Source organism: Chrysochloris asiatica, unplaced genomic scaffold, assembly GCF_000296735.1.
Source record: "Chrysochloris asiatica unplaced genomic scaffold, ChrAsi1.0 scaffold00135, whole genome shotgun sequence".
In the NCBI taxonomy this organism is placed as follows: domain Eukaryota; kingdom Metazoa; phylum Chordata; class Mammalia; order Afrosoricida; family Chrysochloridae; genus Chrysochloris; species Chrysochloris asiatica.
In genome coordinates this window covers 1,306,973-1,331,523 of record NW_006408653.1, presented here as the reverse complement: position 1 = coordinate 1,331,523, position 24,551 = coordinate 1,306,973, and the positions used below count along the sequence as shown (strand labels likewise).

The window sequence follows — 24,551 nt, the reverse complement described above, 5'->3', positions numbered from 1 at the left end:
AACACTTTAAAGAGGTCTTTTTTTTTTTTTAATGGTTATCTGTGCTTTATTAACAGTGCAAAGGCATTCGATTGTATGTGTCACAGCAAACTATGGACAACATTACAAAGAATTAATATTCCAGAACACTTAATTGTACTCATAAGGAACCTATAGATAGACCAAGAGGCAGACTTTAAAACAGAACAAGGACACTAAATGCTTTAAAATTAGGAAAGATGTATGCCAGGTTGTATCTTTTCACCATAGTTATTCAATTTGTATACAGAACAAATAATCTGAGGATCTGGATTACATGAAGACGAATGTGGCATAAGAATTGGAGGAAACTCATTAAAAATCTCCAATATGCAGATGACACAGCTTTGCTTGCTGGAAGGGAAAAGGACTTGAATTATTTACTGATAAAGATCAAAGACTACAGCCTTCAGAATGGATTGCATTTCAATGTAAAGGAAACAAAATACGTCATTATTTGTACAATAAATTTGTACATAAAGTACAATACGTCATTATTTGATTTCTTGACTGTGGATTCCATGGGGGTTGATAGTGGATCCAAGTCAAATCAAATCCTTGACAACATTGATCTTTTCTCCATTTATCATGATGCTGTTTATCGGTCCACTTGTGAGGATTTTTGCTGTCTTTACATTGAGTTGTAATCCAGACTGAAGGATTGGAGTCTTTGATCTTCATCAGTAAGTGTTTTGAAAGTCCTCATCACTTTTAGCAAGCATGGTTATATCATCTGCATATTGCAAGTTGTTAATTGAACCTTTCTCCAATTCTGATGCCACCTTCTTTTTCATATAGTACAGCTTCTTGGATTATTTGCTCAGCATACAGATTGAATGAGTACAGTTAAAAGGATACAACCCTGGTGCACACCTTTTCTGATTTTAAACCATGTAGTATCCCCTTGTTCTACTTGAAGAGCTGTCTCTTTGTCTGTGTACAGATTCCATATGAACACAATTATGTTTTCTGGAATTCTCATTCTTTGCAATGTTAGGAATGATTTGTTTCAATCCACACAGTTGAATGCCTTTGCATAGTGCATAAAACACAGGAAAACATCTTTCTAGTGAAAACATCTCTGCTTTCAACTAAAATCCCTCTGATTATCAGCATCCTCTTCTGAACCTGGCTTGAATTTCTGGCAGTTTCCTGTTGATCTGCTGCAAAATTTTACTTATGTGTGATATTACTGATATTGTCTATAGCCATACCATTCTGAACACATCCAACCTTGTCTGATATTAATGATACTGTTTGATAATCTCTATATTCTGTTGGATTGCCTTTCTTTGGAATGGGTACAGATTTGAATCTCTTCCAATTGGTTGGGCAGGGAGCTGTTTACCAAATTTCTTGGCATAAATAAATGAATGCCTCCAGTACTACAACAGTTTGTTGAAATATTTCAATGGTCATTTCAATTCTGTCAGTTATTGGAGTCTTGTTTTTCACCAATGCCTTCAGTGTAGCTTGGAACTCTTTCTTTAATCATTGGTTCTTTTCTTTTTTAAGGTTTTATTGTGAATTGAGTTATAGTTTACATAGAAGAACATCAGTTTTATATTTATTGTTTCATTGCAATGATTACAGTCTCCTCTGTGTATCATCATTCAACAATATTTGCTTCTATTCCCTCTGTTTTTTGTTTTTCAGTGTGGGGCGGGGAGGGATGTGCACAGAAACACTCAGGAATATATAATCAATGTCTCCTGGCCACCAGCACCTGGCTGCCAGCACACAGCCTTTCTCTTTCCATGAGTCTTAGAGTCCTCAGCTGCTCTATTTCTCCATGCCTTCATTTCTGTCTCCATCTCTGGTGTCACTATTCTCTGGATAGGGTCCCACATTCTGCTCATGCTCTTCTCCCCTGATGGTCCTAGGGTCCCTCTGTTCTTGGTCTGTAAGATTTATTCCCCTCTTTTTGTCACTAAACTTCTACATTTACAGTTGTGACAGTCACAATTAGTCATGATAATAATTACTCACTATTGAGTCATAAGAATCTTATTTGCATCTCCTTTCACCAGACCCATCTAGACAAGATGAAAACTATTCAGTGGGGAGTCTACCCTCTCCAGCACACTGTGAAACTAAACTCCCTCTTGAAAACTTGTAAGCCAGTCATTTTGTGCCTTTATATCCTCTCCCATTTTAGGTAGACAATGTCTAAGTTGCCCGTCCCTATCAACCCTGTGTACAGAGGGGATAGCATTGATACTTGATGTGGAGACTCCTTCCCTCTCAGTTGGTATTTTGAACTACTGCATCTGTAAGTATAGGTCAAGTTCATCAAATTGTAGCAATTTACACTTGTTTCCTTTTCAAAGAAATCTTTTTTTTTTTTAAATCTTCCTCTAGTCGAGTTCTGATCATCAAGCCATTGGAGCTAGGTCAAATGGGTACTATCTGCAAGTTTGGGTGTTCTTGTGCATCTCCCCTCAGTTCATATCACCTGGGTGCTTCACTCTCAGCTCTATCTCCCTGTAGCTATGTTCTTGTCCAAGGGTTCAGGAGTTCCCAGGTCTCACTACACATAATTACATCAGTTCTTGATCATAAGCTACTTCTTGAAATGGATGCATGTCATTCATTGGTCTTGAAATGACTATCAACCAATTGTTTTTGGTACAGTGACTCTCTGTATTCCTTCCATCTTCATTTGATGCTTTATAAGTCATTTAATATTTTGTCCTCAGAAACCTTCAAGACTGTAACTCAAAGCTTGAAGTTTTTCTTTAATTCTTTCAGCTTGAGAAATGCTGAATGTGTCCTTCCCTTTTGATTTTCTAACCCTCTGCACATTTCATCATGCTACTTTGTTGTCTTGAGCTGCCATTTGAAAATTCCTGTTTAGTTATTTTACTTCTATCTTCCATTGGCTTTAGCTACTCTATGTTAAAGAGCATGTTTCAAAATCTCTTCTGACATTCATTTTGGTCTTTTTAATGTATGATATCCTTGATGTAATCCCACAACTTGTCTGGATTTTGGTCATTAGTATTCAATGAGTCAAATCTTTTCTTTTTGACTAGTCTCTAAATTCTTCTAGTCTCTAAATTTAAGTGGGATGAACTCAAGGTCTTGGTGTGGCGCTGTAAGATAAGCACTGGGCTGCTAACTACAAAGTCAGAGGTTCAAACCAATTAGTCACTCATTGGAAACCCTATACAAGGTCACTATGAGTTGTAACCAACTCAATGGCACTTAACAACAACAACAACATACTCAAGGTCATATGTACTTTGGCTCTTGTTTTAATTTTCTTCAATTTCAACTAGAACTTGCATATGAATAATTGATGGTCTGTTCCACTGCCTTTGTTCTGATTGATGATATTAAACTTCTCTATGGTCTCTTTCCACAGATGCAGTTGATTTGACTCCTATGTATTCCAGCTGGTGAGATTCTCAAGAATAGTCCTCGAAACCATTTGTGTTGTTGAAAAAAGGTATTTGCAAAATTCTATCATGGGATCTCCAGTATAGTTTTTATCACCAAGGTCTTATTTTCCAACTACTAGATCCTTTTTCTTTGTTTCCATCTTTTGTATTCCACTTGCCAGTAATTATCAGTGCATCTCGATTGCAGATTTGATGAATTTCAGACTGCAGAAGTTGGTAAAAATAATTAATTTCATCTTTGGTGCTAGTGGTTGGTGTGTAAATTTGAGATAAAATATATATATATATATATATGTACATGTATGAATAGTATCCTGTCACTGACAGCATTATACTTCAGGATGGATCTTGAAATGTTCTTTGTAACAACGGATGTGAAACCATTCCTCTTCAATCTGTAATTCCTCGCATAGTGGACCATATGATTATCCAGTTCAAAGTGGACAATACAGTCTATATCAGCTTACTAATGCAGAGGATGTTGATCAACAAGCATTCCATTTAATTTCTGTCAACTTCAAATTTTCCTTGATTCAAGGTCAGAAGTTCAAACCCACCAGCTGCTCCTTGGAAATGCTATACAGAGTCACTATGAATTGGAACCAACTTGACTGCACTTAACAACAATACTTCATACAGACCACGGTCTTATACTAATGCATGTTTACAACTGTTGCTTCTCATTTTCAGTCAAGCCACATCAGCAAATGAAGGTCCCAAAAGCCTTAACTATATTCATTTCATTAAAGTCTTTGAGAAGGCCGTTCTTTCCAGACCTTATTTTGAGCTCCTTCTAACCTGAGGGGCTTAACTTCACACACTATATTAGACATGATTCACTGCTATCCACAAGGTTTTCACTGGCCAGTGTTTTTTCAGAAGTAGATTGCCCAGTCTTTCTTCCTAGTCTGTGTTAGTCTGAAACTTCTGCTGAATCCTGCCCACCATGAATGACCCTGCTCGTATTTGAAATACTGGTGGCATCGCTTCTAGCATCACAACAGCATGCGAACCACCACAGTATCAAAAAATGACAGCCGGTGTGGAAGAAACGAATACAGACAGTGAACTGGAATTTAGTGGGAAAGACAGTCTTTTCTTTCTATGTTCTGCTCACATTAGGGCAATCTTGCAATGTTCTTTCAAATTATCCCAGCTTTGGTTCCCTCACAAGATAGCAACTGTTATGGATTGCACTGTACCTCTGTGAAGTAATGACTCACCTGGCAATAAACAGTGTCACCTTTGGTCTAGGTTCCTGAGAGCCAGACCACACCTGAGGCTAAAGAGTAGGGGCCAACCAGAACAAGAGGGATCACCTGGAGCCAGTGTTGACTAAGCCTCAGGAGGCACCTTATATCTACAAGGACACATGGGGAGCTGATAAGAGTCTGAACCCCCAGGCTCAGATGAGTTTCCTTCCAGACTGGTTAGAGATTATCTGCTATATTGCATCCCCTCAGGACATGAACACTATGAGCTGGAACTCCTCAAGGACCTCACCCTATTGTCTCTTCATTTGCATCCTTTCTGGCTACAATAAAATGGTAGTTGTCAGTATAAGACACAAGCTGTGACTCTTTTCAGTGTGATATACTGGAAAACCGAATATGTATGGACTCCAGTTATTCTTTGCTTTGATTGAAAAGGTACACGGTCACTTAGGTTTGTGCAGTGTTTATCTTTCTGTTCTTACACATGCAGATGACAGATGGTGGGATCCTGAGCAACTGAGAGTCGACAGCAAAGACTGTCTGCACTTGCTGATGATACTCTTTAAGATGATACTGACGGGTGCTGATGCCATTCATTTCAGGGTTCTCATGAAACTTTTCACAAAGGTATTAAGTTCATCCCTTTTAGGGATATTTTGAAAAGATGTAGATTATTTTAGTTATGACAGTTCATACATGAGACTTCTCAACAGTAACAAGTATCTGAGAATAAGCACAGCCTCTGTATAGCAGTATTGTGACCATGACATCTACCAGTAGTTTGGACAGGGACAATGCATATTGCTGCAAGCTTACTTAAGTGTTGTTGTTGTTATTAAGTGCTTTTGAGTTGATTCCAACTCATAGCAACTCTGTATAGGGTTTCCAAGGAGCAGCTGGTGGGTTTGAACCGATGACCTTTTACTTAGCAGTCTAGTGCATATCCTATAGTGTGCCACCAGGATTCCACTCATGTGTTAGGCCTTCATTTTAATGACCTTTTCCAGATACTACACTTGTGTTGTGTTGCTGTAGGGTAAGCACTGGACTGTTAATCACAAGGTTGCCAATTCAAACCCACCAAAGTATGTTAAATTTTGCAAATTCTGTGGGTCTATTGAATTAGCAGACCCACAGGGCAGTGAGAGGCAGGAGGGGCTGGTGACTATTTGGCAGTCTGAAGGGAGATGTCCTTCCAACTTGTGAACTCTGACTCAGCTCCAGGTGGCTAGGAGCGGAGTGATTGTGTTGTGTGATGAGCTGGTATCTGCAGGGAGAAGTGGGAAGGTGAGGAGTGGATGCTTCTCCACACTTTGGAAAATGAATTCATCTTAATCCTTACCTGGCAAGCAATTAGAATTCCTCACAAAAGATATGTTGAAGTCCTTCCTAACCCTTGGTACTGGAGAATGTGAGCTTGTTTGGAAACAGGGTCTTTGAAGATGTTATAAATTAGTATGAGGTCATCCCGGAGTAGTTGTTGTTGTTGTTAAGTCCCGTAGAGTCGGTTCCAACTCTGGGTCCTAATTCATTATGACTAGTGTCTTTATGGTAGTCCTGATGTGGCGCTGTGGGTTAATGTGCCAGACTGCAAAGCCATTTGAACTGCAGTGTCGGTGGTTCAAGCTCACCAGCTGCTCCACGGAAACCCTATACAGGGTCGCTATGGGTCGGAACCGACTCAACGGCACTTAACAACAACAAAGTGATTTTATAAACTGAAGAGACAGAGAGAGACACATAGAGGAAAGATGGTCATGTGAACACCTTGGGTGACCAGAAGCTGAGAGAGACAAGAAAGAATCTTCCCTAGAGACCTGAGGATGGAGTAGGTTGGCCCAGTCAACCTGCTGATTTTGACTTCTAACCTCTCGAACTATGATACATTAAATATCTGTTCTTATAAGCCACTCCAGGTGTGGGATTATGTTAGGGCAGCCCTAGGAAAAAAATAGAGTAACCGTGTAGCTGATGGCCTTGAGGCTGTCTGTGAGCACAATACTGGCTGTCCTGTCCAAAATTTGTGCTGCCTAGTCACCATTCGTCTGTAAATTTGTCACACTCTGGTGACTTGCATAATGTGATGATCCTGGAAGCTATCATGATATTTCAAATACCATCAGGGTCATTCATAGTGGACAAGTCTCAGCAGAACCTCAGACTATGGTGGAGTTGGAAAAAGGCCTGGTAATCTACTTCTAAAAATTAGGCATGAAAACTGTATGGATCTCAACAGAATATAGTCTAATACAGATATGGAGGATAAGCATCTCTATGGCCATGACAATGGATTTGTGACCATGACAAAAGATTGTGCAGAGTCCTGGTGTGGCACTGTGGATTAATGCGCTGGACTGCAAGGTCGGTTTGAATTGCAAGGTTGGCGGTTCAAGCTCACCAGCTACTCCTTGGAAACCCAATACAGGGTGGCTATGAGTCAGAACTGACTCAACAGCACTTAACAACAGTGAAGATGGTGCAGGCCCAGGCTATGTTTCATTTTGTTGTACTTGGGATACCTGTGAGCTGGAGCCAACTCTTAAAGAGGAGTCTCTGCCCAGGCCTTAATGTGAGGCTGATGACCCTGGTGGCTTTTTCCAGGCCTGACAACTTCCTTCTAGGGTCAATTCCTCTTTGTTCTATGCCTTCCCACTATTTCTGAATACTGACACCTACCCTACCTGGTCTTCAATCGCACACTGAATTGATTGGCAGTCTGAAGTCCCCCATTCCTCTTCTGCCTGCCAGATGCATCTGCCACCTCCACCTGCTGACCTCATTGTCTCTACTCTCAGTGACATGCTGAGGCCACAGCACTGCTGTAGTTTGTCCAGTTCTCCTCCCCCTAGGACAGGAATCCTGGTGGCACAGTGGGTTAAGCATTGGATAGCAGTTCAAACCCACCAGCAATTTCTCAGAAAAAAGACGAGGCAGTCTGCTTTTGTAAAGATTTAAAGTCTCAGAGATCCTATGGGGGTGGTGTTACTCTGTCCTCCAGTGTCATTATGAGTCAGAATTGATTCAGTGGCTGTGGGTTTGGGTTGGGTTCTCCTCAAGCAGACAGGAGTTTCAAAATAGGGGTCCACAGCCATGAAGTCTTGAAATGATCTGATGTCCCTCATGACTGTAAGCAACTGGTGATGTGGTTTTTGGGTCTGCATTCTGTGTCCTCATTCAGAAGATTTGGGTGGGTGGGTGGGGTCTCCTGGTGTGGCGCTGTAGGATAAGCCAGGACCACAAGGTTGGTTTGAGTCACCAGCCGTTCCTTGGAAACCGTATACTGGGTTGCTGTGAGTCGAAACTGACTCGATAGCACTTAACACCAATTTCATGTAGAAAACACCTAAGAGAGCACCTACCAGACTGTGCACTAGGCAGATCAGTGAGAGTGGTCACTATCCTAACTTTACTCCAGCAGGGGGGACAGGCTAAGCTGGTATTTTCAGGATGATAGTAAGTGGAGTAAGGGTGGTAAGTTTGGAGCACAGGGGAGGCATGGGATGGAGGGCAGATATAGGACCATGGAATTGATGTGACTCAGAGTAGAGTGGAATTAGAACCATGAAAGGGTAAACTCGGCCTCACTCTGTAGAGCATCCCTGGACATTAGACTGCTTGTTCCCAGAGCAGAGCAGTCAGCATGTACTCACCTCCTCCCCAGCGGAGACAGCGGGCAAGGTCATTTCCTGTTCCAAGAGGCAGGACAGCCACAGGTGGATGCTTTGCCAAGTTAGCCTTATCTGCAACCCATTTGGAGGAGGAGAGAACCATATGCCATGGATTACAGAATGTTCCAGTTATCTTGTTATCCCTGATATGATGCTTGAACCCCTCCATAGCATTCTTTGCTTGAATACCTCTCGCGATGATGAACACAGTACTTCCTAAAGCCATACATTCCATTTTCAGAATGTTAACCACTACAAAGGATTCTTTTACATTGAGCCAAATCTGTCTCCCTGTAACTTGTACCTCTTTGTTCTAATGTCATTCTTACTCTGTCCTTTGAGGTGACAGCATATATCTCAAATTTTTTTTTTTAAGTTTTTATTGTGAATTATTTGGGTTTATATGGGAAAACATCAGTTTTACATTCATTCTATTATATTTAATTTCATTGCAATGATTACAATCTCCTCCATGCATCATCAAATAACCAAAGGATACACCCCACAGGCCTGCTCTCCCCCTCACCCCCCCCACTCCCAGCCATCAGCACACAGCCCCTCCCCCTCCCTGAGTCCAGTATCCCTAACCACTTCATCTGTCCACATCATCCTCTCTGCCTCCATCCCTGGCGTCACTGCCTCTCTGGGTAGGGTCACGCTCCCCGCTCTTCTCACTTGATGATCCCAGGGACCTCTGCTCCAGGGCTGCAAAATCAACCACTCCCCTCCTTTTGTCAAAAAACATCTACTTCTACATTTCTGACCCTCACAGTCAGTCCTGAATACATCTCAATTTTAATCCTTAATGACAACCTGCACTTAGATTATCCCTTAGAGCAACTCTCCCAAGGTATTATCTTCCTTCTCTCAGAGATGAAGAAACTGAGGTTCAGAGGAGGAAAGTGATTCCAGAGTCAGGATCCACACCCAGATCTATGTGGCTCCAAGTTCACTTTCCTCTTCTTTCCAGGACTGGGCCGATGCGTAGATGAATGAAATGGCAGAGCTGGGATATTAGTGAGTGGTGTGGCATTTAGAAAATGAAAATCGCTCAACTAAGCTCATCCAGATTGAAAAGCTTAAAGACAACATTGTTATCAAACAAGGAAAATCTCCAGGTGTTATGTGACTCTTAGGTACCAGTTTGCCACTTCCACCACTTGGACTTGCTTCCCTCTGATGACAGTTTTGAAGGAGCATAAGACCGAATCATCAGAGAAATGAGAAGGATCAGCAGAACATGTGTGTTCTGATCTGGCGCCAGAGTTGAGATCTACAGCAGTTGCTGAGGAAGGCATAGGCCTTCCTCATTAAGCACCAACGGTGTCCACAGTCACCTTGGTGTAGAGCATTAAGATGGCCAAGGGAACAATGCAGGAATCAACAGGTGAGGTTCATGCTGGGACAACACAAGCAAAGCAGGAGTTCATAGGTAACACAGGTTGCTTGATCCATACTGGAAGTCTCTGAGCTCAGGCAAGAGTCAGGGCCAAGATCACCACCAGGAGAGTAGAGATTGCTCATTGTTCAGAACATTTGGTTTGTGCCCCTGTGCCTTTGCACATGCTGTTCCCTTTGTCTGATCCTTCTTCTGAGGTCTCCATGTCAGTTGGTGACTCTACCACTTTACCATCCTCACAGTGTTGAGCCTAGAAGCCTGGACAGCATCCCAGCTTCTTTCTCCTTCCACGTCTGTGTGCTGACTCCTTTATAGCTCTCCAAGCATCTCTTCTCTCCATTCCCATGACCAGGTCTGTGTTCAGGCATGACTCCTTTCCACTGGAATTTCAGTAACACTCTTCTCTCTGATCTCTCAGCCTCCAGTTCTCTTCTCCTAGTGTGTCCTTACACTTCCACCAATGAGAGTCATCCTCCCATAACCACAAGTCTGATTAAGTTAGTCCTCTGCTTTCACTTCTGCTGTGGTTCCCCAGTGACTCCACACAGAATAGTGGACTCTGCAGGATCTAGCATCTTCTACTCTCCTACCTCTAACTCAACATGCCAAACATGCTAGCAGTTTTTCAGTTTCTTTAAATAGAAAGCACTTTGTTGCTCAGCTCAGATGTCACCTTTGAGAAACACTCCCTGATTGGCCCAAGTACCTCTTCAGAGGGTTTCCTTAATAACAGGAACGACCTCATTACACTCTCTTGTAATTGTTTCCTTGTTTGTTCCCTGAATGGACTACAGTCTCCCTGGGGAGAACTGTGTCTCATAGTTCTTACAGCATCTCCACTGCCTGAGACAGTCCCTGACTCTCTTTTCTTTCATTCATTCATTTACTACATATGAGATGCTGAGCTAGGTGCTAGGGCTCTAACACTTGCAAAAAAGCCACGACCCAGGATCTCATGGTGCTTATGGTTCAGTGAGAGAAGCATGTTTATGAGATCTTCATGTAAATGCATAATTTCAAATTCATAAGATGATTACAACTGGGGTGTGTGTGTGTCAGAGGAGGCTCCCCTAAGGGAGCCATGTTTTTAGTTGTGATATGAAGTAAAGGCTGATCAAGCAAAGGCTTGGTGAGCATTTCAGCATCAGGAACAGTTCATGCAAAGGCTCTGTGATGAAGGGACACTGATATGCTCACAGGTCTGAGGAAGGAGATGGGGTGGCTAGAGTCCAGAGGGTGAAGCATGGAGGTATGGAATGAGGCTGGAGAGGTAGACAGAGGCTCTACAGCCCACGACCCCACAGGTGACTTGAAAGATCTTTGTTTTTAATCCTAAGAACAACAGGAAACCCTCTGACATTCAGAAAAGATCACTCTGGCTGTAAGGGGAAAACAGAACAGAAAGGGAACAAAATGGGGTGGCAAAGAGCACTGAACAAGTGCTCAATATTCATTGAATGAATGAACGTTATTCATTTCACTGTGGTTTTTACCCTTTGAGTCATTAACTTGTGAAAAACTAGCATATCTTCTTTCTCATATGGCTTCCTTTCTTTCTCCCTCTCTCTTTCTTTCTTTCTCCTCCGCAGATGAATTTTATAGCATATTTTTCACCACAGCTTTCCTTCCCCTTCCCTGGTCTTCATGAAGGAGATGGGACATGACGGTGTTTCCAGATACTGCAGCCATCCCTTTGCTCATCAGCTCTTCCTTCCTGGGCACCCAGAGAACTTCTCCCAGAGCAGGAGTGTGTGGCTGACTGAATGGCAGAGCCGTGTCCATGGAAACCAAAGCACCTGTGGGAGCAGAAGGAGGCAGGTGTGCCTGTCTCTGAAGCCTTCTCCCCACCCTGCCTATATTCAGGGTCTAGACCTGGCCCATCCTCAGCTCTTCTCTTCTTCTCATTGCTCACATCCAATCCATCTACAGACCTACTGGCTCAGTCTTTTACAGAGATCTAGGATCTGACCACTTCTCCCCACTTCCTCTGTTTCCCCCTGATCCAGGTCAAGGTTATCTCTCACATGGATTATTAACAACTCACAGTGACCCTAGGTGTGTCAGAGTAGAAGTATGAACCATAGGGTTTATACAAGTCAATTTCTTGGAAATAGATTGCCAGCCCTTCCTTCCTAGTTGCCTTGGGTGATCTTGAACCTCCAACCTTTGGGTTAGCAACTGAGTTAGTAAACTGTCCAGGAACTGACCCTTAACTAGTACCCCTGGTCTGCCCTTGTCTCTCTCATCTGTTATGTCCCTCCTTTGCTCAAAGCCTTCCATGCCTTAAAACTTCCCAGTAAAAAAGTCATAGTCCTTTGGATGTACTGCAGGTCCTAATGACTACATCCTCTGCTACTCATGCACACAGTGTGACTGAAGGCTACACTGGTCTCCTTCAGTCTTTACAGGCCAGGCCTGTTTCCAGCTCTGGGTCTTTGTACTTGATGTTCCTTCTGCCTGGAATGCTTTCCCCTTTGGTAGCCACATGGCTCTTGCCTCTTTTGGGTCAGGTGTCAGGTCATCTTCTCTGCAAGGTCTTGCCTGACCAGTCCAATTGAGATAGCAACCCACCCCTCCAGCACCTCAGGAGCTCCCTTGGCCCCTTGCTTGCTAGGTTCATATCATCATCTGACAAACCATCATTTTACATCTTTCTTTTCTTAGTGCCCACCTCTGCCTTCTAGATGGTACATGCCCCAAAGGCAGGACCCTGGTCTGTTTTGCTTCTTGCTGTACCTCCAGTGACTGCAAGAAAGCTTCACACTTAGAGGTGCAGAGGCAGCACTTGTGGGACAAATAATGGAAAGACCAGAGTGGTCCAGGGCCCATCTCTTTGGGCTGAGTTACTAACATGGATGACCATCCTCCCATATCATCCTTTGGCTGCTTTCCTGTCTGTCTGTCTGATCCACAGTATTTGTCTGGGCCCTTCAGGGCTAGATCTTGAATATATATCCTTTTCGTCCTAGAATTTCACAGTCAATTTAGAGGGGAGTGATACGCCTAAGAACCTACAGATCCAAACAGAGCTGGACTAGAAAACCCAGGCTGACAGAAAACCAGTCTGTGCCCTTCCCTCGGATCTTTTGATCAAGACCTATGCAGCACAAGCCCTGTGTGGTCTTTCTTTTTTGTACCAATGCATACTTCCTAGATATGCTTTTTGGATTCAGGCTCCAGGAATCCTCCAAGGTGACTTGACCTGGGCTATGCAGTTACACTTAGCTCTTTGGTCTTTATCCAACACCAGGGACCTGCCTAGAATCCCAGTCTTGGTCTTTTCCCCCTGGGATAGCCCCTGGTTGATACTGCTCCAAACTCCACCATTTGAAATACCTTTTTTAAGCATTGAAAAAAAAAATTGTTTTGCAAGAAGGCATGGAACATATTTATATCAGAACAGTATCCTCTGATCTTCAGTAGAGTACAGAAACCCTTCCTCATACACAGAGAACTCTACCTCTACTGGTTCTCCTCCTGGGCGTCGTTCATGGACAGTATCAATAACTTTATTCATCCCTTTTCATCTCCTTGGTGAATTATTTTCAAGAGATACGTTTTTGAGACAAAGCCTAAAACTAAACTAGTACATCTGTAGCTGTGGGAAACATTCCATTGTTTTGTATCTTTACTTTCAACAATAGCACAAACATAGTCAAGCATTGGTCCAAGGATAAATGCGACATAGTTCCGTTTCTCTCTCTCTCTTTTTCTAATTGCCTCTTGTTGGCTTTGTATGCTTACTATAAATAAACCATAAGGGCCCTCCCAACCCATTCTTACCAATGCAATCCAAAATCCAGCCAACTGTCCCATCTCCGCCACAGGCCAGAACACGGAAGTCTGGAGTATCATGGAAAAAGTTCAATCTGGGAAGTAGAAGAAAGACCAAAATGTCTTGCTTACTGAGTTGTGGCTGACATTTGATACTTGTTAGGTCAGTCCCCTCTGCTCCCTGTGAGTGATGGGACCTTGGGTCCTTTAGGAGTTGAGGGGGTCACTCAATGTTCCAACACCAGAACTCACTACAGAAAGGCGTTCTAGGGAGCAGTCCTTGTAAAAGGAGAAGCTGACTCATCATGAACACAAACAGAAAATGATGTTCTAGGAGCTCTCTACTATTTGTGTAGAGGAATGCATGGTTTGCACATTTTGGCACTGGTACAATGAACTGCCAACGTCAGACTTCCTCTCGAGTTTCCAAGCTCTGTTCTTACAGCTTCTCCTTTAGTGAGACACATTCAACTGCCCGGTCTTCACCCCATTCATGTGGGCCCAGAGCTGCTGCCCTGTGAAGCTTTAAACCTTTAGAGCAGGGCTCTTAACCATGGACCCCCAAAGGGCCTGTCAATACAAATCAGAAGACCATGAATTTGGAAGGGAAAAAAACCCCATCCCATTCTTATTTTCCCTAGCCTCTGACTGTAATTTAGCATTTCCTTCCTTTATGAATGCAGACAATAAGTCACACAGGTATTAGTAATACCTGTGACTCTGTCAGCAGTTGAAATCAAAGGTATTTTTTAATTTTCCTATCGTTATGGCAGATAGTTTATCACATTGTTCATGCTCATCAATACTGTGAATTTACAGCAGCTATTAATCCTATATGGAGTCCTGGTGTGGCGCCGTGGGTTAATGCACTGGACTGCAAGGTCGGCAGTTCAAGCTCACCAGCTGCTCCTCAGAAATTGTAAACCCAGGGTCACTATGGGTTGGAACTGACTCGATGGCATTTGACAACAGCAACCACATTCATTCCATAAGGAGCCTGATGGCATTGTGGGCAAGTTTGGTGGTTCAAACTCACCAGTTGTTCTGTGGGAGAAAGATGGGGCTGTCTGTTCCCATAAAGATTTATAGTCTCAGAAACCCTCTATTGGGTTGCTATGAGTCAGAATTGACTTTGGCTTGGATTAGCCCCATTTCTGGATCTCATTATTTAATGTGCAAGTAAAGGACATATTCCAACTTTTTTTTTTTAACATTTTGATAACTATTTTTCAGCATAAGTAATTTCCTTGCTAATCCTGTTTCATTTTATACACTTAAAAAAACAAATAAACTATTCTGAGGAGTCTGTAGGCTTCACCAGCCTGCCCAAGGAGCTCCTGGCACAAAAAGAGGTTTAGAGCATTTGTTTTAAAACACAGGTGATTTGTGACTACATTGGGGTAGGACTTGTGAGTTGAAGCTCAATCTTTGCCTCATGCCTGCTTTGACAAAACTCCCTGGCTCTCTGACCCTTGATACCTGTGCCAGCAAGCAACATTCCCTCTCTTCTCTTGTAGACGTTTTGAGGGGAAGCACTCCCTTATTGACTGTCCTTCACACCAGAGGTACTAAGGGCATATCAGCCCTGGGAAGTAGCCACCTGGCATGTCACCCAGGACCAAACTAATGTGATGCAAATCATTAATATACTCTACTGCTAACCCCAAAGCTGGCAGTTCAAGTCCACCCAGAGGCACCTGGGAGGAAAGGTTGGTGAGCTACTTCTGGAAAAAGCAGCCACTGAAAACCGTCTGAAGCACAGTTCTTCTCTAACACACATGAGGTTGTTATAATTGGATTCTATCAGTGGCTAGTTAGGTTTGGTCTTTGATATGAAAATACCCTCAAGGAGAGTGGGCTGGCAAACGTATTTTCAAGCTGTGTGTATAGCAGGAATTGGCGATTACAGTGACTGTGCTGGCAACCACAATTGGATAGGACAGATGGACTGTTTTGAAATTAGTTTTATGTAAAACATGCATTCATGTTTCCTTCTCCCTTTAACTGGGTTTCACACTGCCATTGCCATAAATAACTGCTTATGGCAGATAACTGAGGTCAGCGACAGATTCCCTTTATGGGCCTTTAATTGTGCTCCTTTCAGGAGTATTGCTAAATCCAGGGTAGAAATGTCAGGTTATGAGGTTGGGCTGGGAAAACCCAGCCCAGCATGTGCATGGGACAAGGTGCATCTCTAGAGTTGGCCAGCAGATGTCGCTAGTGCCCCGGCCTCGCTGGAGGAACCTTGGATTACAGAAACTGTAGCTCATCATTTGGCTGCTAACACAAGGACCTGCTCTTCCCATTAGACTTTTACCAAGACTGCAGACAAGCTGCAAAAGCTACCTTATCTCCCTTTACTATTATTTCTCTAACCCTCTGGAGTCCTGGTATGGCACTGTAGGATAATCCACTGGACTACAAGATCGGTTTGAACTGCAAGGTCGACGTTTCAAATTCACCAGCCACTCCTTGGAAACCTTAGACTCCATGGCACTTAACAACAACAACAATGAGCAGTGAAGTAGCCAACAGACTAATGGTAGAAGCTGAAGGCCAAGGAGAATATAACTTCCAATTTAGATAACCCAGGGGGGAAGAAAGCATCTTGATCCTAAATTGCTACATGTAACAGAAAACATGGGAACCCTCTGAGTCATTTATAAAAATTTCCAAACTGCTGACTGACAGTGGTAAATTTCCTCCTGCCTGGTAATTCAGTATGAAGATACCCAGCTAACACAGCCTTGCAAATAAGTGAAAACAATCTAGCAGCCTGTTCTCCAGCCAACCAGATGAATGACATTTGTGTAATTTCTCTTATAAGATCAACGATTTCTTTTCTGGGACAAAGTACAGGAGGCCACTGCCCAATCAGAGTTAGCCATGATGGGTGTTTATGCATGAGTATCTCCAGAAGAAAGCTGGAGTAGAATGTGAGAGGAAAAAAAAAAAGACAGAAAGAGAGAAGAGAAAATAAATGGCAGGAAGGATTAATGATAAAAGAATATAGCTTTTTAAGATAACAATGGAAGAAAAACAAACAAAGAAATAAATAAATTAGCAGGTAACCATTGTCATTTCCATACCCTGGAATAGGCCCCCCACTCTCCAGGTTGAAAACTTGTTTTGGGTTGAGTAGATAGTGAAATTTCCGAAGAATTCTATGGGGGAGAAAAAAAAAAAAGGGAGAGAAAGAAAGAAAAGGAGAATGTCACTGTGAGAAGCTATAGCAGGGCAAAGACCTGGGGAGCCCACCCACAGTGGAAATTCGGAGCCATTTCAACCCATATGGGGAGAAGCTGCTCATGGGTCCTGCAGATCCCAAACTCCCCGATGCACCTGGCATCATCCATGTCCTCATTCCCTGGTCCAAGGTCTCCCCATTGCCCCAGGACTCTAAACTCCAACCACCAGGATATCAGTCATGCCATGCAGAAGGACAGGGCAGAGAAGCTCAAAGAGCAGAATCTCCATTCTGCTAAATCTTTTTTCTCCACAGACACCCAAGGGTTCCTTATGTTCCAGGTAGGGCAATTCTGTCCTTTGTGGACTATAAATAAAGGCATCAAGAGAACCCCTAGGGAAAGGCCCTCCACACTGGGGGGGGGGGTAGGAGGAAATACTAGGTGGGTTAGAATGGGGCTGGGGAGGGCTGAGGGGCAGAGAGCACATGCAGGCTTGATTTCAAGACTTCATTTTGAGACTAATTTGGTCAGTTCTGAGGGGTATCCTGACACCTGAACTGGGGTAGGGGTCCTCATACTTGTTGTTTTAACCTTATTTATTATGATTTTTTAACCTAGATTCTAGATCATTGTTGTCTATCTGTCCATTACTCCAGAGCTGAGCGGGGCAGGGAGGCAGTAGCAGTTGGCTACATTCTCCTGCCTCCCTCCCATTTTCCTTAGAGCCTCTGGTCCCCTGCAGAGTGGGCATTTCCTCCACTGATCCAAGTAGTTTATGAGGGTGGTTCTCACATTCTCAAGGGTGGGGACTGGCCAGCAGGTCCCAACCAGGTGAATCCGTCACATCTCTTCAATCAAGGAAAGACTTGGGAGGCTAGACAGGAAACAGGCATCTCTGACAGCGTTTGACCCCAGGGGGACTTACTGATGACTCATGTGCAGGTGCTGGGGGGTGGGAAGCACTTTGACCTTTTTATCCTAACAATCACCTTAGGAGAGGGAAAACTATTATCCCCATTTTACAGAGGAGGAAACCGAGGCATAGGGAGGTTAAATTACTTGGATCAGGTCACAGAGGGGGACTTGACGCAGTCTGCCTGACTCTACAGTCCACTCTACTTGAGGAGAGGAAAGGGTCCAGGCGAGGCTGTTTTAGCTTCTCCATTTTGTAAAAGAAGAGAACATACCTTTCTCCTTGTCTCCCTCCACTCTTGGGGTTCACCAAGACCAGCAGGGGGTGGGTACCCGGGGTGGGGATGATCTTATACTTTAAAAGAGAAAAAGAAATGAGTTCTTCATTCAATGGGGTGGGGTGAATGAGACTTGAGGCTGAGGTGGGAGAGGTGGGTGGGCAGCAGAGGAGGTGCAGGAGGTCGGTCTTTCTTCACTGGCTAATTCTCTGAGTGGCTAAACTGAGTGTCTCCAGCTTGAGTGGCCTTTAGGTAGTGTTAGCAAGTGACAGGGGCTTTAGGACGAGACCAGAAAGGCAGCAATGCAATGGTACCCGTCGCTCAAATTCTTCAACAATGGTGTGCAGCTGAGTCCACAGTACAGTGTTAGATTTTACAAGGGATTCAACTGAATATAATCTTTGGAAGTATGACTCTCTGGGCCATGTAAGTGTAAATAAATAAACTACGGAGTCCTGGTGTGGCACTGTAGGATAAGCACAGGACTGATAACAACAAGGTTTGTGGTTCAAACCCACCAGCCACTCCTTGGAAACCCTGTACAGGGTTACTATGAGTCAGAACTGACTTACTGGCACTTAACAACAACAAGAACAACATAGAGTTAAACACCACTTCTAGTACAGTGCTTTCCAAATCTGCATTTCTAGTCCCAATTATCCTCCTGAGCCCGGACTGCATATTTTTCACTGTCCTGATTCAACAGGATGTCTTGCCATAATACAGCATGTTCTGAACCGGACCTCTTTTTTTCCCATTCAACAGGCCTTCTCTTGGGGCTTCCTAGTTCTATTAAAGGTAGTATTATTTATCTAATTAGCTATGGATTCTTGTTCTTAGCATTTCTTTCCATGGCATGTCCTTTTCTCTCAGGCAGCTCTCTATAGTTCCTATCCTGCTCAGGCCTTTCACACCCCTGATCCGTCCTGCATACTGTCCTATGCAGGTCCTTCCGGTACACTACATCAATCATAGCACCGTGATGAGAAACCTTTCGTGGAACCTCACTGTTCAGAAGATCAAATCCAAGTCTCCTAACTGAGCATTCAAGGCCTTCCAGTTTACCTCACTACGTCCCACCATTTTTCCTAACTCTCAGCCACTACTCCAGCCAACGCATGCTCTATTTTCCTCCAGTGAGCCTGTGTTGGCCATCCCCACCCCATGGCTCTGCTCATCCTGTTTTCTTCTGCTTAGTAACTGGAAATGCCCAGTTCCTTCTTTACATTCTCTCCAAAACTTCATCTTTCAGGGTCCAGATCAAGAGCAACTTCCTCTATGAAGTTTTCCTTGATTATAGTACCCAAAAATTTTGTGCTTGAAACCTGTAATATCTTCTTTTGGTGGTGTTGTTATTGTTGATATTTATTTCTTTTGCTTTATCTTCTTGGGAAAACATCTCAAAACGTCAACTGAGTATTAAATGCTTCATGAGAGGGACAGGAATGTGTATTTAACCCTCCTACAAGGACACCACAGCAACAGACACAAGAGGGGAGCTCAGTAACTACTGATTTGGTTTATAGTTTACAGAATTATAGCTCTGTCTCATGTTCACTCTCTAATGCTTGCTTTCTTGGATCTCAAATAAAAAATGCAACAAACACAGTGCCATGATGTTGGAAAAAACCCAGCAATATTCTTTATGATTTTCTAAGAATTCTCTTTTATTTGTCCAGGGATTACCCAGAAGCATCTTGGAGATTGAGGAGTCGTAAAATTCCTTACCTTTGGGGGGCGATATTGAAAATATTTAACTACCTGCACAGCATGAACATTGCCCAATCAAAGCAGAAGGACAGCCAGGTAGATGGCAGCTATAAACCACTGATGTACCTGCACTGGTGTGAGTCACCTGACTTTCTGTCAGAGGTGTCTAGAGCTTGTCCACATACTATAGTTTCCCCCATCGTTGTCTCTTATGTTTAATTTTTTCAAAGCATGTTAATCTGCATGCTTTCATTTAATCTTGTAGTACCTCTTTCAGATGGACAACATAAGGCCCTTTTCAAACAAGGAGGCCGAGGCTCAGAGGCGTGCGGCGTGGGGGTGGGGGGAAGGGAAACCCTAGTTCTCTATTTTCTTCTCTAGAACTCTTTGTACTTCAAAAGACCATCTTTCCTGTATTCCCTAGATCTTTGTAGAAAGCACAAAGAAAATATGTTCATTGGTGAACCCAAGGTCAAAAATAAAACAAGCCGATGGTTTCTTAAATATACATTTAAGGATTAAGGACTTGGGATCTGCTTAGTTTCATTTTGGCAGCTCATGTTCTGGAGACAGCTTGACAATCTTGGAAAACAATGGTCTATTTTTAGGCCACACATTTGTTATTATTTAAAGAGGTTTACAAAGTGAACTGTTATGTAACTTCTTCCTAAAGACGGCGAAACAGCCACATCAGCAGCAATGGGGATCAAACAACCTCCCTTCTCATCACTTGCCTATGGCGTAGGTAATTCCCGAGGCTGGAAATAAAGTGTCCTCCTATGTGGTACAATTGATCAAATGAGAAAGCAAGTGTTCTAGAATTCAAACCCTGTCCTTCCTGACACCACCTGGACCAACTTATAATGAGCAATTCAGACTCCAGGTTCGTGGAAGTACCTGCATCACAATTTCACTTTTGGCTGACGCGCTGCCTTCAGTCTTCCCACCTTGCCTATCCTGTGAGGAGAGAGGAGAGAGAAGCATCTTTTGAGAAACGAATAACTAACAGCAACAACAACAACTATTAAAGCAAGAATCTTGGTGTGACGCTGTAGGATAAGTACTGGACTGCTATTTGCAAGGTTCGCAATTCAAACCCAACAGCCCCTACTTGGAAATCTTATGTAGGATTGCTATGAGTCACGACAGACTCAATAACACTTCACAATAACAACTACTAAACCAAGAGATAAGAAACAAAATTGGGTCACTTTAATATGGAGAAGAGCTTTCCAAAGGGGGGACTTGTTGGAATGAAAAACAGGAATGTTTCTCTATGGGTTTTCCAGGGTTCTCCAGATATGTTACTACTTGTTCTAACTTTAACTTTGGGACACTGGCAAGAGACATGGGGCAGGAAGGGGGATGGAGGTGTTGCAGAAATACTGATATTAGCAGAAATCTAAGTTATTGACTTAGAAGTGGCGCTTCAAGAAGGAAGGTCTTAGACTTGGTTTCTTTGTTCAGCACTAAAATGTGATATTGAACAAGTAATTTCTTTTAGTTTAGTTTTTCTCTTCATGCCCAATGTTTATTATTTATTTTATTGAGGTTCAACTTCCATATAGTAAAATGCTCAAATCTTAAGTGCACAGCTAAATGAGTTTTCATAGATACAAATGCCCTTGTAACTACTACCTTTTCAAACACAGCCTCAGCTGACTCTTGACATCATATTGGCACTGCCTGCTTGCTTTTTGAATTTCACATGGACGGAATCATAAAACATGACTTCTTTTGAGTCTAACTTCTTTGGCTCAACATAGTTTTTGAGATTCTTCATATTTTTATTTCTAGCATAGTTTGGTCTTTTTCAATGTAAAACAGTATTCCAGTATATGAATATATTGTTGTTGTTAAGTGCCGTTGAGTCGGTTCCGACCCATAGCGACCCTGTATAGGGTTTCTGAAGAGCAGCTGGTGAGCTTGACTGCCAACTTGTGGTTCAAACTGACCTTAACGTCCAGTGTATTAACTTGTAGCACCACACCAGGATATATATGAATACAGCTCAATTTATATACCTATTTCCAATTAGAGGACATCTTCACCATTTTTTATTATTATGAATAAAGTTGCTGTGAACATTTTTGTATCTATCTTTTGGTGTAATAAATACTCTTATTTCTCAGGTATGTACGCAGGAGGGGAATTATTGGGTCATAGAAGAAGATTGGATACATTTGAATTACGGCATTGGTGAAACATGTTGAATATATGAATACACACCATGGTCTGCCAGAAGAATGAACAAATCTGTGTTGGAAGAAGTAGAGCCAGAATACTTCATAGAAGCAAAGATGGTGAGACTACATCTCACATATTTTGGACATGCTATAAGGAGGGACCTGTCTCTGGAGAAGGACATAATGCTTAGAAAAGTAGAGTGTCATTGAAATTGAAAAAAAGGAAGATTCTTAAAGAGATGGATTGGCATGTTGGCTGTACCAATGGGCTCAAACACAACATTGATGTGAGGAGGGTACAGGACCAAGCAGTGTTTTGTTTTGTTTTACATAGGGTAGTTATGAGTTGGAACTGGCTCAATGGCACCTAACAAAAACAAGAGTTTGTGTATTTTAAACTTAGTAAAAACTGCCAAATGGTTTTCTTTAGGTTTTTTTCATGAGGAAAGAACAGCTGGCCAAATCCATGGTGGTGGTGGTGTGCCGTCAACTTGGTTCCGACTCATTGTGACCATGTATAGGGTTTCCAAGGCTGTAAATCCTTATGGGCGCAGAAAGCTTCATCTCCTCTTGAGGAGCCGCAGGTGGATTCAAACTGCTGACCTTACAATAAGCAGCCCAGTGTGTAACCCAAAGTTGGTAAGATGTAAGGAATCAGTGGGACCTGGCAACAACTTTAAAATCTGAGGAGGAGAACAGTTCAATTGGTTGGTGCATAGTTTGAAAGTGGAGTCTTTTCAACACAGGAACAAGAGAAAATTTTAGGTGGGGATAAAAATTTTTTAAAAGTTTAATTTCATTTCCTAATGGGGCCAAGACACCCAAGTGGAAATTCTCAAGGCAGAGGGAGATCCATGACTGACAGAGCAGAATGGTTAACAAGTGTGAGGGCACCTGTCCATGTGCGGGAAGATGGCTTCCTTGACCTGCGCTAGAAAGGATGCATTGCCCTGGTGCCTGGCACTAGGGACCAGTGTCGTCAGAGGCCTTTTGGTGCAGTACTGACCTCTTACAACGTTTGTTATATAAAATGCAACCCCCTAAGAGTTGTCTGGGGTGTTATGAGCCAGAACTGACTCAACAGCACTTACTAAACTACAACAACCCCAATAACAAAAGTTGTCTGGGGCAGCCCTCTGAGGGAAATGAATATTGAATACTATCTACACCTGAAATGTGAACGGGGAGAAACCAGGACCTGGTGGAGGTGGGAACATTTACTTACCCGGGTGACGGGGCATATCGAGGTAGGCAGCAAAATATGGTCTCTGAGTTCCCCACCATCACACAATGTGGATAGTTCACATTTGCGGTGAAACTGGGGGAAAGAGTGAAGACAAGAGTGAGCAAAGTGAACAAGGAAATGTCAGTATGAGTGCTTAGAGGTTTACTGGAGAGCCAAACTGCCTAATACGTTCCCCAATCCTGATGCATTGCTGGCTTTAGTAGTATGGCCGAGTGTGCGTGTATGTGACCAAAGTGTTATTAGTCACCAGCAGGCCTGCGGCACTCCAAGTGGATGGCACCCCATGTAGATGGTGGAGCCCCTCTTGGAGATATGACCTCCCCCATTTCTGAAACTCTGGAAGAAAGGAGGTTTTCAGGAACTTGTAAGGGATGGCAGTAAATCCCATGACTCAACCTTTGCACTTTGAGAGGTCTACAGTCTAGTTTGCAGAAAACTTTTTGAGGCTGATAACCGCTTAAAGGGGCAAGCCAGGGCACTGAGTTTGCTTTGGCAATAAGATTGGGCAGCTCCAGGTTTTCAGAGGGGACATGGCCACTGGCTGTGGCTGTGGCTGGTGGCAGCAGGTCTGAGCCTCTGGCCAAGGCAGTGGGGTTTCTCTAAGGAATGTGCCTTTGGGCAGGTGCCCTTCCTCTCTTGGTGTCTAATTCCTCTCCCTCTCTGCCAGTGCCCCAGGCCCCAGAGGAAGGAAGCTCTTGGTCCAACCTGCTGCCCTGCCACATACACAGCAGGCTGGCCACTTCTTCTTAAGCAGTTTTTGCTGCCCTGGTTTTGGGGGTGCCCACACTCAGGGCAGCTTGGCAGTTTGTTGGAGGCACTGTTACACTCAGGGCATTGAAAGGGGCCTCTGGGGCCCTCCCCAGTTTTGCTCCCCTGGCTCCACTTATGCCCTCTGGCAGGATGCCCACTGCTTTCTTGATGCAACTTGAGCAAAAACCACACTGAAATGAACCAGGGCTGCCCTGGGCACCAACCCACCGTCATCCGGCACCACACGCAGTGCCGCGCGGTGACACTCTGGTAGCACTTGATACTTTTGTGGCACCGGTCACACTTGACGGAGGAGTTCCCTTCCACCCACGCGTGCTGCATCACCTGCGGGAGGAAGGGAAGGGTACAGGGAAGGCCCAGAACCACGCCCCAGGGCCCTGGGCTGAGGAGGACCTGGGAGGAACACAGGGAGCAGGCAGGCCAGAGGTTGGTGGTATCCTGGTTAGTGGAGAGGTTTACTGGATGTTGGGTCACTTTGCTGAAATGCACTGACATGGTCCCTCCCTGCCTAACCACCACCAGGCATATCAAGGCAGACAAAAAACCACTGTGCATGGTTTTGAGTAGCTCGTTCTCCCTGGCAGGCAAGCCTTTAAACAGCATCTTGTCTGGCAGTCCATCTGTCTGTTCTGCAGAACTCCTTGAAGAGTGATGTGCTTGAGTGTGCCCTCTCCTGGAAGGCAGCACGGTGCAGGGAGATGCCGGAGGTTTGGGTTGGAGACAAAACTGGTCAGTCACTACTCTTTCACTTGGCAGTGGGGAGACCTTTCTCCAGGTCCTGAA

The 24,551-nt window shown here is 43.6% G+C and overlaps 1 protein-coding gene across 7 annotated transcripts in view; it reads right to left on the bottom strand.

Annotated features, from left to right (window-relative positions):
* DGKG (diacylglycerol kinase, gamma 90kDa) overlaps positions 1–24,551 on the bottom strand; it is a 261,627-nt gene that overhangs the window by 138,434 nt on the left and 98,642 nt on the right. For 2 of the 7 annotated variants that reach the window (XM_006869748.1, XM_006869749.1), the window contains 7 exons: positions 23,976–24,092; positions 22,977–23,069; positions 20,463–20,522; positions 17,853–17,932; positions 16,567–16,641; positions 13,487–13,572; positions 8,287–8,376 (listed from right to left, as the gene is read on the bottom strand). In XM_006869748.1, coding sequence (XP_006869810.1) covers positions 8,287–8,376; positions 13,487–13,572; positions 16,567–16,641; positions 17,853–17,932; positions 20,463–20,522; positions 22,977–23,069; positions 23,976–24,092 — 601 coding nt within the window. The remainder of the gene's footprint in view (positions 1–8,286; positions 8,377–13,486; positions 13,573–16,566; positions 16,642–17,852; positions 17,933–20,462; positions 20,523–22,976; positions 23,070–23,975; positions 24,093–24,551) is intronic. The other 5 variants (XM_006869752.1, XM_006869754.1, XM_006869750.1 and 2 more) reach the window with 3 other exon arrangements.